Source organism: Camellia sinensis, chromosome 4 (genome assembly GCF_055761805.1).
Source record: "Camellia sinensis isolate YWXY chromosome 4, ASM5576180v1, whole genome shotgun sequence".
Lineage (NCBI taxonomy): Eukaryota > Viridiplantae > Streptophyta > Magnoliopsida > Ericales > Theaceae > Camellia > Camellia sinensis.
Window position 1 is genome coordinate 67,158,945 of NC_138964.1, and position 13,530 is coordinate 67,172,474.

The 13,530-nt window shown below is 36.5% G+C and overlaps 1 protein-coding gene across 3 annotated transcripts in view; it reads left to right on the forward strand.

Annotated features, from left to right (window-relative positions):
- The window catches only part of LOC114298870 (LEAF RUST 10 DISEASE-RESISTANCE LOCUS RECEPTOR-LIKE PROTEIN KINASE-like 2.1), an 86,453-nt gene that overhangs the window by 52,541 nt on the left and 20,382 nt on the right, over window positions 1–13,530 (forward strand). For 2 of the 3 annotated variants that reach the window (XM_082925133.1, XM_082925136.1), the window contains exon 3: window positions 124–150. The exons of the other annotated variant lie outside the window; for it this stretch is intronic. In XM_082925133.1, coding sequence (XP_082781259.1) covers window positions 124–150 — 27 coding nt within the window. The remainder of the gene's footprint in view (window positions 1–123; window positions 151–13,530) is intronic. 3 annotated transcript variants of the gene reach the window in all.

Genomic DNA, 13,530 nt, shown 5'->3' on the forward strand with positions numbered 1-13,530 from the left:
TTATATGTAATTGATCATTTCATTTTATTTTCACCTCATTTCTGTACCTAATATAATTTATGTTCTAGGGACTAGTAAAGTTTCTGATCCCTGACACTGTTTATTTCTTTCAAAAAAATGCAGACGGTGAATGGAAATATTACCTTAAGTGTAAGTATTCTCCCTCCTCCGGCAATATCTGTTTAATTTTTAAATATCTGTTTGGAATTCACTTTTTTAATATTTTTTAATTTTTAAAATTTATAATAAGTTTTTTAGTTAATAAGTTTAGGAATTTCTAGAAAGATTATATTTTGTGAGACAAAAATTTGCTGTGAATTTTTTGAAAAAATCAGGAAGAGGTCCTCCATACATATTTGTGTAAAAGTTTAGGAATAATAAAAATTAGTTTGGTAGTTAAGATTTAAAATTTTAGAAAGATAAGGACAAATTTTGACATACATAGACCAAAATGCCCTTTTAATCCTAGAAATCATAATTTTTAGCTAATATGTTTAGGAATTTCTAATTTTTTTTTATATTTTGTTAGAGAAAAGAAATTGATGTGAATTTTTAAGAAAATAAGGAAGCGGTCCTCCATATATATTTGTGTAAGAGTTTAGGAATAATAAAAATTAGTTTGGTAGTTAAGATCCTAAGATTTAAAATTTTAGAAAGGTAAGGACAAATTTTGACTAAATTTTTTTCTCTAATTTTTCACTAGCTTTCTCTCTCTCTGTAGTACTACTTCTACCATATGCCTGGCATCGTCACCACATCCATCGGCATTAATATATCAACATTCTTTTTTTTTTCCTCTCTCTTAACCACTTTTATTGACGCTTCGTAATCTACCACCATTGCCTAACCACTGCCGTTCAATACTACCGACAGCCTCTCTTCGATCTATCCATAGTTTTAACATGTTTTATTTTTTCTCTGGTAGATTTGTTTCATTATCGCGATTTGTGCACAAATCTGATGTAGAAGTTTTAAACATCTTTCTTCCATCTACTCTCTCCTCTCTCTCTTCTTGTTATTTTCATTGTGTCACTACACCAAAATAAGGCATTAACGGCCGTTTTTTTAACGGCGGTTTTCATTACCGCCGTTAAAGATACTATTAATGGCGGTAACGAAACCGCCGTTGAAACTGCCGTTAATGTATCTTTAACGGCGGTTTCGTTTCCGCCGCTAAAGTATCTTTAACGGCGGTTATGAAACCGTCGTTAAAAAAATTGTCACTAAAGCCTTCTTTTAACGGTGGTAATGAAACCGCCGCTAAAGCCCTCTTATTACCGCCATTAATGACGGCGGTCTTTGCCGACAGAGCTCCGGCGAGTGGTGACCACGTGCGGCCAGAGGTTGAACATGACCATCTACAATAAAGCAAAAGTAATGTTTAAATATTTATTTAGGGAATATATTTCATATAGAGTGATTGTGGTGGAGTGGTTGGCATGCTTGGATTTGAGGTCAAGGTTCAAGACCTGCGGGGTGCAAGAAAAAAATTTTACTTTTTAAAAAATTTGAACCTATTTACGGTGGTAAAGAACCGCCGTTTTTGGTCCTATATTACTGCCGTTTTTGGTCGACTTTTAACAACGGTAATTTACTCTTTTACGGCGGTTGTACATTTTCCGACACGAGTATAAATGACGGTCCTAAATTACCGACGTTAAAGGCTTTAACAGCGGTTTTACATCCTTTAACGGCGGTAAAAAACCGCCACTAAAGCCCAATTTTAGCGTAGTGTGTTTCTGTGTTGAAACACAAAATTTTTGTCTCTATTTTTGTTTGTATTGAAATACAAAATTTTCTTTGTGTCTCTATATTTCTTTCTGTGTTGAAACAAAATTTTCTGTGTATATATGCTTTTCTTTATATTGAAACACACAATTTTCTCGTGTGACTATATATTTTTAACCATTCATAACATTCAGTAGAGTCTTTTATGCTGTGTTTGGTTAGAGGATTTTGGGAGGGATTTGGAAAGGGAAAGGGAAAAGGTGTGTGAAACTATGTGAAATTTAAGCATATTTTATTCTCATTTCACCTACATTTTTCATTTCCCTTTCCAAATCCTCCCTCAAATCTCTCAACCAAACACTGCATTAAGAAAAGTTTTTTTTCCTTTCATTTTTGGTCTATACACAATAGCGAACACGGGTGGCGGGTGGGGGGGGGGGGGGCAGTGACTCTTAAAAAAATGCATTTTTACCATGTAATTTTGAATGTATATAAAAGAAGTTTACATTTTGACCCCTTCAAAATATATATAATTTTACTTCGATCCTTCCAAAATTGAAATAATTTTACTTTTGCTATCCTAAATTTTGAAAATTTTCATTATTTTCATTCAATTTTTAGTAATTATAAAATAAATTAGTATTTTAGTCACCTCAAACCTTTGAAAAATCTCATTACTTTGATGTCATTTTGAGTTTTTATAAAATAAATTAATATTTTGATTTCCAAAATCTATATAATCTTACTTCAATTTCTCTATAATCTAAATAATTTTTCTTTAGCCCCCTTTGCACAATTTCGGCGTCCCCCATTGTTTATACATATACAGCTCTGTTTTTGTTATGCATCAACACTGATTCTGAGTATTTCACATCACTTAATCACAAAATATATATATATATATATATATATATATATATATATATATATATATATATATATTTTAAACAGTTTCTGTTTTTCTTGTTTCATAAAATCTTTATTAGGATCAAATTGTTTCGTAATTACAGTAGTACAAAAAATACCATTTTTCTAAAAACACAGGTTTGGAGTCAAAATATTTTTCTAGATTTCATTATTTCTAGATACATAACATTTTTTTTTTTTATTTTTTAGGACCAAATCTAATAAGTATTAAAGCTGGTGGGGAAGGATGGGATACCAGTAATAAATTTTAGAATAAAGTATACTTTAATTTTTTTAGTTTGATCCAAATTTTATTTTGGTCTCTATTATTTTAGATTGAATAGTTTGATCTCCACACTTGAAATCTAGTTTTAATTTTGTCCTTCTATTCAAATTGGACATTAAAATTAATGGTTTGGGACACTTGTTAGGTGTACACATAAAAATAACAAAATTTAGACCGAATAATCAAATTAAAATTGAATTCAACGTGTAAGGATTAAATTATTTAATTTAAAATAATATAAATTAAAAGAAATTTTGAATCACACTATAAGGAGAAAAGTGATTTACCCTTCAGGTAGGCTAGTGTACTTGTCATACCGTTTGTTCCACCATTATCATACCGAAAATTGTTTGAGGGCCCGAAATCAACGGCTTGAATTTGGCTCAAAACCCAAAACGATGTCGTTTTTGGTTTCATTTTTTTTTTCTTTCTTCCTTTTCTTTCTTTCTTTTCTTCTTCTTCCTTTTGAATACAGAGGCGAGAGAGAGAAACAGAGGCAAGAGGCGAGAGAGAGAAACAGAGGCAAGAGAGAGAAGAGAGAGAGAGAGAGAGAAGAGAGAGGAAGAGAGGAGGGAGGAGAACAACAATGATGGCGACAAAGAAGGGAGAAGAACGACGGGCTGTGTAAACAGTGATGGCGACGGAGAGACGCGACTTCATCCTCTGTTCTTCTTTTTTCTTCCTCTGCTGCTATGGATTTTTTTGAGTTGTTGATTTTGATTTTCATGTGGGTTTGTTGGTGGGTTTATTGGTGGGTTTGCTGGGTTTGTTGATTTTGATTTTCATCTGGGTTTGTTGGATTTGTTAATTTTTTTTTTTTTTTTGAGTTTTTGTTTTTGTTTTTGATTTAATAACTCTCTCAATTGAAAGTTCAAAACAGAAGGAAGAAGGGAAGGGAAGGAAGAAGGCAGAAGAGAAGGGAATGAAGAAGGCAGGGGGAGGAAGAGGAAAAGAAAAAAAATATACATATTCAAAACGGCGTCATTTTAAAATTCGGGGCAGTGGAGTCATGGGGAAATCAGGCTCTGTAATGGGACTGTTATCATACCAATGTTCAAAGAGCCATGTCAATGATCCCAAAAAATTACTAAAAGTTTTACATAATACAAATAACAGTATTATGTAGAATTTTGAATAATGTTTTTGACAAAAAATTATAAATCAATGGTATGGTGAAAAAATAATTGTACTACAGGTAGAATCTTTTTTAGTGCGACTGTTAGAAATGATTTGGGTAAAAACAGAATTTTTTTGGGGTAAATTTTGGCCTATATTTGAAGTGGGATCCATGCGTCAAAGTTGGCGAGTTTATGTGGCAACGCATTCTTTGCCGCATAACAATTCACGTCATATATTTGGTTGCTCAAAACAATTATCGGATGAATGGAAAATCGATACCAAAGTAAGCTCCATGAAATTAGTGTTTTGATTAGTTTTCTAGAAGGGATGAAGAAAAACTTGTCACACATTGCTTGGGTAGGCAAGCATGTTGTGAGTTTATAAGTCTTGAATTTGGATCTCGGGGAGGGCCCAAAGGGGCACCCAAGTTTTGTGGAGGAGGAGGTTACGGGTAAAGTAGACTTTGATCCATTGGACTAAAAAACAACTACACACCACCACCCTTCCGTACCGGGCTTAGGCGTAGGTGTAAGGTTGGATTGAGCTTGGTGTTGTCCAGCTCAATGCTAATCTTTTTAGGCCAAAAACTTTTGAATTTTATTTTTTAAAATTAAATTCCTGCTACTTGGAATTTAAATTTTTGTTTGAAATTCAAAATTATTTCTGAATTGACCCCAACGTATCTAAACATTGACAATTTGGTCCAAATTAACATTTTCAGCTTTTCCTCCAACCCAAACAGGTTCCATGTCTGTTCGATTTTGTCTCGAACAACCACCATCTCTTCTATAAATAGCCAGTCCTCCATTTGTTTAGATTCATTTAATTTTCATCCTTCTTCTTCCTACATATTTATGCATTTTTTTATTTGAGAGAGAGTACATACACAAAGTATGATTGTTGGGCAATTAGTTTGTAGTGCTGTTACTAATTGTCGCCGATCATTTTTTCCTATGAGATAGATATCCATGTTTTGAAAGCATCGTGGAAATGATGAATTTGTCTTAAGGAAACAGTGTTGAACGTTGGACTTGATTGGTTTTTTCGGAAAGAATAATTATGTAAGTTCTTTTTTCATTTTTCTGGTTTTCTTTTCTTTCTGTTTTCCAAATTCTGTTTTATTTTCGTAACAAAATAGAATTTGTCATTTTTAAATTTTTTTGTTCATTTAATTTTGGTTTGAGATTTAGTACTCGAATAGAATTTTGTTTGTCAAAATTTGTTTTCTTAATACAGTGAAGATTATCAAACAATCTTAAAGCAGATTCGTTTTATTAATGTTTGTGTCCTTTTTGGAAAAAAATGCCACGGGGCAATTTCCCTAATTATTTTTGCCACGTGGCGATAGGAGATGGAAGGTCAAAGATTTTATGGGCACCCACTTACCTAAATTAAATGATGGCCGAATAAAGATGAGTGATTTTGTTTTATTTAATTAATTAACTAAAGATTATTGGTTGATTAATTAATTAAATAAAATAGTTTGGACCGATTAGATAAGGAAAGCCTTAACCACTCCTAAAAGTGAGGAGGTTGTTGAGGCTTATCTCATAATTAAGGGCCTTATCTCCTAGTTTGGAGGCTTACCTCTAAGATTAGGATCTTATCTCCTATTGTTATGCCTTATCTAATTGATAAGTGATGAGGTTTATCTAGGTGAAGATCTTCCATATCATCTACAAAGGTGGCGTCATTTTCAAGGATCAAGACAAAGGAAGATTCTATGGACACGCGGTAGCTTGAAAAATCAACATGGACTAAAATCAAGGAATTAGTTGGCAAGACCGGATTTTTGAATTCCTTAAGGATAGACATGCACAACAAAGAGAAGAAGATCAATGCAACTACAACCAAGGAATCTATTCCTCAAATCAAGCAGAATAAATTCAAATTCAAATTAGGAGGACACGTGGTAGCTCTATAGGGCTCGATGGACCAAGTCAAAGCTACAAGGATAGGCCTTAGCCTAAACTGTTCCTATTTTTGGGGGATCAAGCTTAGCATGAAGGACACATGTCAATAGGAATGGCTGCCACATTTCTGGTAGTTGAGCAGAATTTGGGACTTCCCCAACACTATATAAAGGACTCCAAGCATTAAAGGGGTCCCTGACCAAACACTCGACCAAGAATCTTTCAGTTCATGTCTTTCAATACATTTATCTTAGCTTCATAGCTTAATTACCCTAGCTTAGTTTCATGGCTTACTTGTCATAGCTTCATAGCTATAACTCAGTTTAGCTTCTTAGCTTAGTTATCTTTGATTATTAATTGTACTTCATTTCCAATCAATGCAAGTTATAATTCTTGTGTAAATTATCATTTGACACCTGTAAATTTGTTAAAAATCCTCTTCATTGGGGCAAGATTCGAACCAGTGGTGGTTCCTCTTAGTCACACACAGTCATTTCTCTGTATTAGAAGTCAGAAATGGTCAACAATTCCTGCACCTTGAACTAGGTATACAAGTTCTAGCATGCCGCATTTAATCAACAAGCTTCTTATTTTTCACACCTGCAGGATTTCTTGAGTGGCAACGGGAATTCCTTAAAGGTGCAAACAAATTTTGGCACACCTAGTGGGACCTTAGATGTCATCCTTACCAAACATTCATCATGGTTGGTAAAGCAAGAGGAAAACGTGTTGTAGGTCATTCAGGAGTGGTGTTGCCTCCTAACAATCTAGGATCAAGCAATTCCAGGCCGTCAGCAATGCAACACACTTTTGAGGGCTTCCATGACATGATAGAGAATATGAGACATTGCCTTATCATGACCAATAGGGAGCTTTCTATGGAACTCTCACTCTTTGGCCGTTCCGCTACATGAAATGAGGTAGTCCGAGATAGACCCGATGCATGCAATTGCCAATATGATGGTGACTTTGGGAGACAAGCTTTCTGCAGTTCTTCCACCAACTCTAGTTCTACACACAACCGAAATTTTCAATGCCGTTGTTGAGTAAAATCTTCAAAGCAGGCCAATTGTAGATGAACCACTGGCTCCATGAATTTTTTAGACTTCTTCTTCGAACAGCTCGATTTCTAGAAGGCATGAAGGACAAGGCATTGAACGATGAGGGCAACTTCCTGGGTTTTGGCCGTTTGAAATTAGGGATGGCCAGATTCCTCCAAATCTCCAGAACCCACAGAATCTACAACATCAGGGAACTCCATACCAGAATTTTCACAACTAGAACCTTCAGAACCAAAATCTACAAAATGTCCAAGGAGTTGGTCCTAGACCTTTGCAGAGCGATCTGCCTTAGTTCCAGCACGGATGGTCAGAAGTCAACACTTTATTCATTACTCCAAAACAAAGGGAATTGAATTACACTCTGGCTCCTGAACCCAGGGTGCAAAACTTTGCCCTAATTCCTATATAGATAGGGTAGAATTTTGTTCCATTTCTAGAATAGAGAAACCAGAAGTATGCTCTAATTCCTGAACCAAGGGGGAAAAACTTTGCTCCCATTCTTGAACATTTTGGTCCAAATCCAAGAGGCCAGAACTTTGCCCCGGTTCCTGAGCAGAGGGTGTATCCCTATGTTTCATTTCCGGAACCAAGAGGGCAGAACTTCGTGCCAATTCCTAAGGTATGGGGTTAGAATTTTTACAATCAACCACCATGTGTAGCTTTTCGAGGGGCACACTAGCCAAATCTGGTCATGAACAGGGATCAGGTTATTAATCTTATCTTGGAACAATTCGGTCATGCACTCAGACGTGTTGGCAGGCCGATCTATTGAAAGCCTTATCTAGAAGCAATCGACATAAACTACAATTTTCGCAGAGGGTATAAAGTTCCTAATTTTGTTTTATTTTTTGGTGAAGATAATCGTTCTACTGTTGAGCATGTTGTCAGGTTTACTGTACAATGTGGGAAGGCATGAAGGAATAATTTCTTGAAGTTGAGGCTGTTTGCTAATACCTTGACAGGAACGACCTTTACTTGGTACATTAATCTGCAACTGGACTCAGTTCACTCCTGGCAGCAGATGGAAAAGATGTTCCTCCAATAGTTCTATAGAACTGAACTAGAAGCTACTATGGTTGACTTGTCAAGAATCATCCAAGTTTCCTGGCAAGACGGTAGAGGCTTACATTGTAAGATTCAAGAGAGCTAGATTCAAGTGCCACATTATTCTTCCAGAAACGGAGTATGTCAGGCTGGCTCAAAATGGCCTTGACTTCAAGCTTTGCAAGAAATTTGAAGGCATGGAATTCATAGATCTCTTTGAATTGGCCGCAAGAGCAGCCATGTATGAACATATCCTTAGAGAGGAGCAAGACCGTAGGAATGAATCAAAGGGCACCTATTATATGGATCCTAATTATCCGGTAGCAAATGTAGACGCATACTAAACCATGAGGCTGCTGTGGCAGAAATCCTAAACAAAAGGCTTATATGTGCAAGACATTTGTCAAAGTGGAACCAATGAAGGCACAAGGGAATTCCACTACTGCCAAGACAACGTGTTCTTACACTTTTCATATTACTAAAGCGAAAGAAATTTTTGATCAATTGGTTGCAGACAAGATGTTCTGATTCTCCATGGGTCACGAAATTCTTGCTGTTGACGAAGTTAGGAACAAGGAGTACTGTAAGTTTCACAATTCCTGGAATCATGCTACTAATAATTGCATTGTTTTCAGAACTGTTATTTAGGATCGCATTGACAAGGGCGAGTTCAAGTTTCCTTAAAAGGAAAAGCCTGCAATGAGATTAGATGATGATCTTTTTTTGAAGGAGTTTGGCACAAACATGGTAGTTGCCAGCATGTTAGGAATGCCACGAACCACTCCTAAACGAAACATTATCATAGAGGCTTCCTCTCATCTTAACAGCTTTCCAACTCATCTCTATAATGGAAGGGGGTCAGATAGAAACTTCTATGATGATTCCTATCCACGAGGGAAGAAAGTGTTCAGAAGAGTTTCCTGGTCTCAGAGTCGTAAGAATGAATAGCAAGAACTCCACATTCCAGTCCTGAACCCAACATGTACTCAGTGTGGCCATGTTTCTCAGAGAAATGAGCCACATATCAAAACTATGGTTATCAAGTATAGGGCAGAGTCTCATCAGCTCACCAAGAAGACAGAAGAATCTAAGTAGAGTGTTTCTATTTTTTAGCGACTTCGGCCTACTAAGGCTAATTTGCAAGAAAGAAGGTAGAACTTAAAGATCATAATCCCTGCCCAAGGCCAAGCCAGAATTGTTAAACCTCTTGTAACTTTTCCAAGAAGATGGGTAAAGGTTAGACATCCAAAATTTTCTCATCTCCAGTTAGCTTTGTCAAGATCCTAGAAGCGTTGCTTGCAATGGAAGAGACAAGAAGCCAGATTGGCCAAGGGAAAAGGTGTGGAAGAATAAGAAGATTCAAAAGTTTAGCAGGAAGGCTCAAAAGATTAGTTTGGCCAAAAATTCTGGACTTAGTCTCCAGAAAATGAAGAAGGTCAGGAAGGAATATCGTACTAAGAAAAGACATGTTGATCCTAGTCCTATTTAGGAGAATCATATTCCTGTTCAAAAGTAATAAGAAACATATGCCTTTGTCCTTCTCAAGTAGCCTCCTGTGCTGGAAATCCAAGCTAGTTAGAAATGCGACGGGGGCAAGGCAGAGTAGAAAATGGTTATCCTTGGAAACAAACTAGGTACTCCAACCTAAAAACTTTCTTGCAATATGGTATTTGTTCTGCCTCAGTCTTTCGGGGCTAAGGACGGGCAACCATCCTACATCTATGGAGATGTCGAAGAGCATAGGGAGACATTAGAAATTTTACAGAATTTCTATCAGCAGAAATCCTTCTAGCTTGTAGAAATTAGTCCTTTTATCATTTTGTTGAAGGATGAATCTGAAAACAGAGATGTACCTACGTCAATAAATGTCATTTTTGAGAAGCCATGTCTAGAAGCCAGTAACCACCTTCGTCCTCTGTACATTACAGGATTGTTAGATGGTGTTCCAATCAACAAATTTTTAGTAGACAATCTCTGCAGCCAATCTTATACCTAAAGCTATCATGTAGAAACTAGGCAAGACAGAGAAAGATTTGCTACATTCTAATGCCAGTATTACAGATTTTGTAGGATGGTCAACAAGTTCTCAGGGACTTTTAATCATGAACTTAGTTATGGGAGGCAAGACCCTAACTACTCCTTTCTTTATCATTCACTCTAAAGCAACCTATAATGTTCTTTTGGGTAGAGATTGGATACATGCCTGCATGGTTGTTCCTTTCTCTCTTCATCAATGCATTATATTTTGGAAGGATAAAGATGTGGAAGTAGTCTGGGTGGACAGAAAGCTGTTTGTAGCTTCTGCAAATCATGCGGAGGTAAGGATTTACAATGAAGAAATTGGACCCATGAAGTTTTCAGGAAATAACAAGTATGGTCGTCCAAAAACCATGGACTCATCTAACCATTCCTTAGTAGAAGAGTTAGAAGGTGTTTACAAAGAGCTAGTTGGCCCTTTAATTTTAGAAATCAGCAGGCCAACAACTGGATTTGCAAAAAAGTTTAAGAATGGACCCAAGGCCGTTGGGTGCTTAAAAGGCCATGGCCCTTAAAGCCATGATGGCCAGGTTGATAGCCTACCTAGCATGAAAGAATTTAGTTGGTCTAGATGAAGAAGAAACTTTGGCAAATTTAGCTGAAGTGATTTTTGAAGAAGATATTCCTGATAGAGATTTTATCTAGTTGGAGGAATTAGAAGCAGCTCTTACCAAGTTAGATGACCTTAAAGCAGAAGTCCAGGACCCTTTGGAAGAAATTAATATGGAAACGACATAAATCTTAAGGCCGGTCTACGTTAGCCAGTTATTTCCTGAATCATACAGGACTAGACTTATTCAACTGCTGTGTGAGTTTAAGGAATATTTTGCTGAGGATTATACAGAAATACCTGGATTGTCTAGAGAACTAGTGGCGTATTGTATGCCAATCAAGGAAGGATTCTTGTTATACAAACAGCCACCCAAGAGGATGTCTAATGAGGTAACTCTACTAGTTAAGGATGAGTTGGAGCATTTACTTGAAGTTGGATTTATCAGAACTGCTCGATATGTAAAATGGTTGTCAAACATGGTGCATGTAGTCAAGAAGAATGGAAAGATTAGAGTTTGTATAGACTTCAGGAACTTGAACTTGGCCACCTCTAAGGATGAGTACCTTATGCCTGTAGCAGACTTGTTAGTTGAAAGTGCTGCTAGGCACAAGGTTCTGCCTTTTATGCATAGCCACTCAGGATATAATTAGATTTTCATAGCAGAAGAGGACACATCCAAAATAGCTTTCCGCTATCTTGGTGCATTAGGAACATAAGAATGGGTTGTAATGCCTTTCAGCCTTAAAAATGCTAAGACTACTTACCAACGTGCCATGAATTCCTTATTTCAGGACATGATAGGCCGATTCATGAAGATATATATTGACGATGTGGCGGTGAAGTCCAATTCCTATGAGGAACACTTAGCAGATCTGAACAAATCTTTTGAGAGGATGAAAGAATGTAACTTGAAAATGAATCCTTTGAAATGTTCCTTCAGTGTTACAACAAGCAATTTCTTGGGATCTCTGGTTCATCATAGAGGAATTGAGGTTGACAAGAACAAGACAAGGGCAATCCAAGAAGCCAAGCCTCCTACTTGCAACAAGGAATTGCAGAAACTTCTGGGACAACTTAATTTTCTTAGACATTTCATTTCCAATATGGCAGCAAAGGTTCATGGTTTTCTCAATTGCTGAAGTTGAAAGATGAAGATCAGTTCAGATGAGAGCCTTACCACCAACATGCTTTTGAAGTCTTCAAGAGGTACTTAGCAAAGCCTCCTTTCCTAACTCCTCCTGTCAAGAATAAAGTTTTGAAGTTGTACATTTCTGCTTTAGAGAAGTTGATTGGGAGTTTGTTAGTGCAGGGTAATGAGAGTGAGAAGGAACAAGTAGATTATTATCTCAGCAAGCTTTTGACTCTTGTTGAGTGTAAATATAGTCCAATGAAGAAATTATGTCTTGCACTTTATTTTTCTGCAATAAAATTGAGGCACTAGGTTTACTTAGTTTGCAAAACTAATTTGATTAATTATTTACTTTCTCGACCTATAATGCGAGGCCGAATTGATAAATGGGTGTTGGCCCTAATGGAGTTTTCATTTTAGTACATTCCTCGAAAGGCTATGTAAGGCCAGGCCCTAACAGATTTCCATGCCGATCATCGTTGTTTAGAAATCGGTGACGAATCTAGATTCGACCTGCTTTCTTGTTTCTCTTGTTTCACTCCTTTGACTTTGTTGTTTGATGGTTCTAAAATTGATTTAGTTTCTGGATGTGGGGTCATAATCATTTCTCCCAAAGGATTGAAGTCACAATTCTTTTTTTAGTTTGACTTTGAATGCTCAAATAATTAGGCCGAATACTAGGCTTTGATAATTGGCTTGGAAATATTGAGTGAAATGGGACCTTCAACAATAGAAGTGATTTGCGATTCACACCTTGTCATTAATCACTTGGGGGGTACTTACAAATGCCATAGTGAAGATTTAGCTCCCTACTTTGTGGAAGCTAAACAACTCTTTGAAGATTTTGGTGATGCTTCACTCAAACACATTCCTAAGAAATTCAACTATGAAGCCAATGAAATGGCTCAAGTTGCAACTGGAGTGAAGATTCCTCAAGGTATCTATCAAAAAACCATCACCATCCAAAATAGTTTGTTGCCATTAGTCAAGAGGAGAGAGCAACCTATCATGGAAGTAAATATGATAGAGATTTCTGAGGAAGATTGGTGCATTCCTATAGCCTAATTCCTGAAACATGCACAACTTCCTGTAGACAGAAAGACTAGAAGGAGAGCAACACATTATATCTGGATTGAAAGAGAACTTTACAAGAAAAGTCCCCAAGATGACTTACTCCTGCAGTGCCTTTCTAAAGAAGAGGCAATCAAAGTCATGGCTGAAGCACATAAAGGAATTTATGGGGCTCACTAGGCAAGAAGAAAGATGAGAGGGCTAAGTAGAATGTATGGGTACTATTGGCCTACTATTCTTTTAGATTGTATTAGATTTGCCCAAGGATGTTTACCTTGTTAAGCCCATGGTCCTGTTCAACATGCTCCAGCAATTTCTATGAATTCCATAGTTAAACCATGGCCATTTAGAGGTTCGTCCTTAAACCTACTTAGCAAGATTTGGAATCCTTCTTTATAGTTTTGGCTGCGAATTACTTTACAAAGTGGGCTGAAGCCATTCCTATGAAATCAGTGAATCAAAGTGACATCATTAACATGATCAAAGAGAACATTATTAAAAAATTTGGCTTGCCTCAACATATTGTAGCTGATAGGGTAACAATTTTCTTTGGTGAGGAAGTTTAGGCCTTTGCCAAAGAATATGGTATAGAACTCTGTCATCCAACTCCATATTATGCTCAAGGCAATGGCCAAGAAGAATCAACAAATAAAGTTCTAAAAGGCATCATTGAAAGAATGATT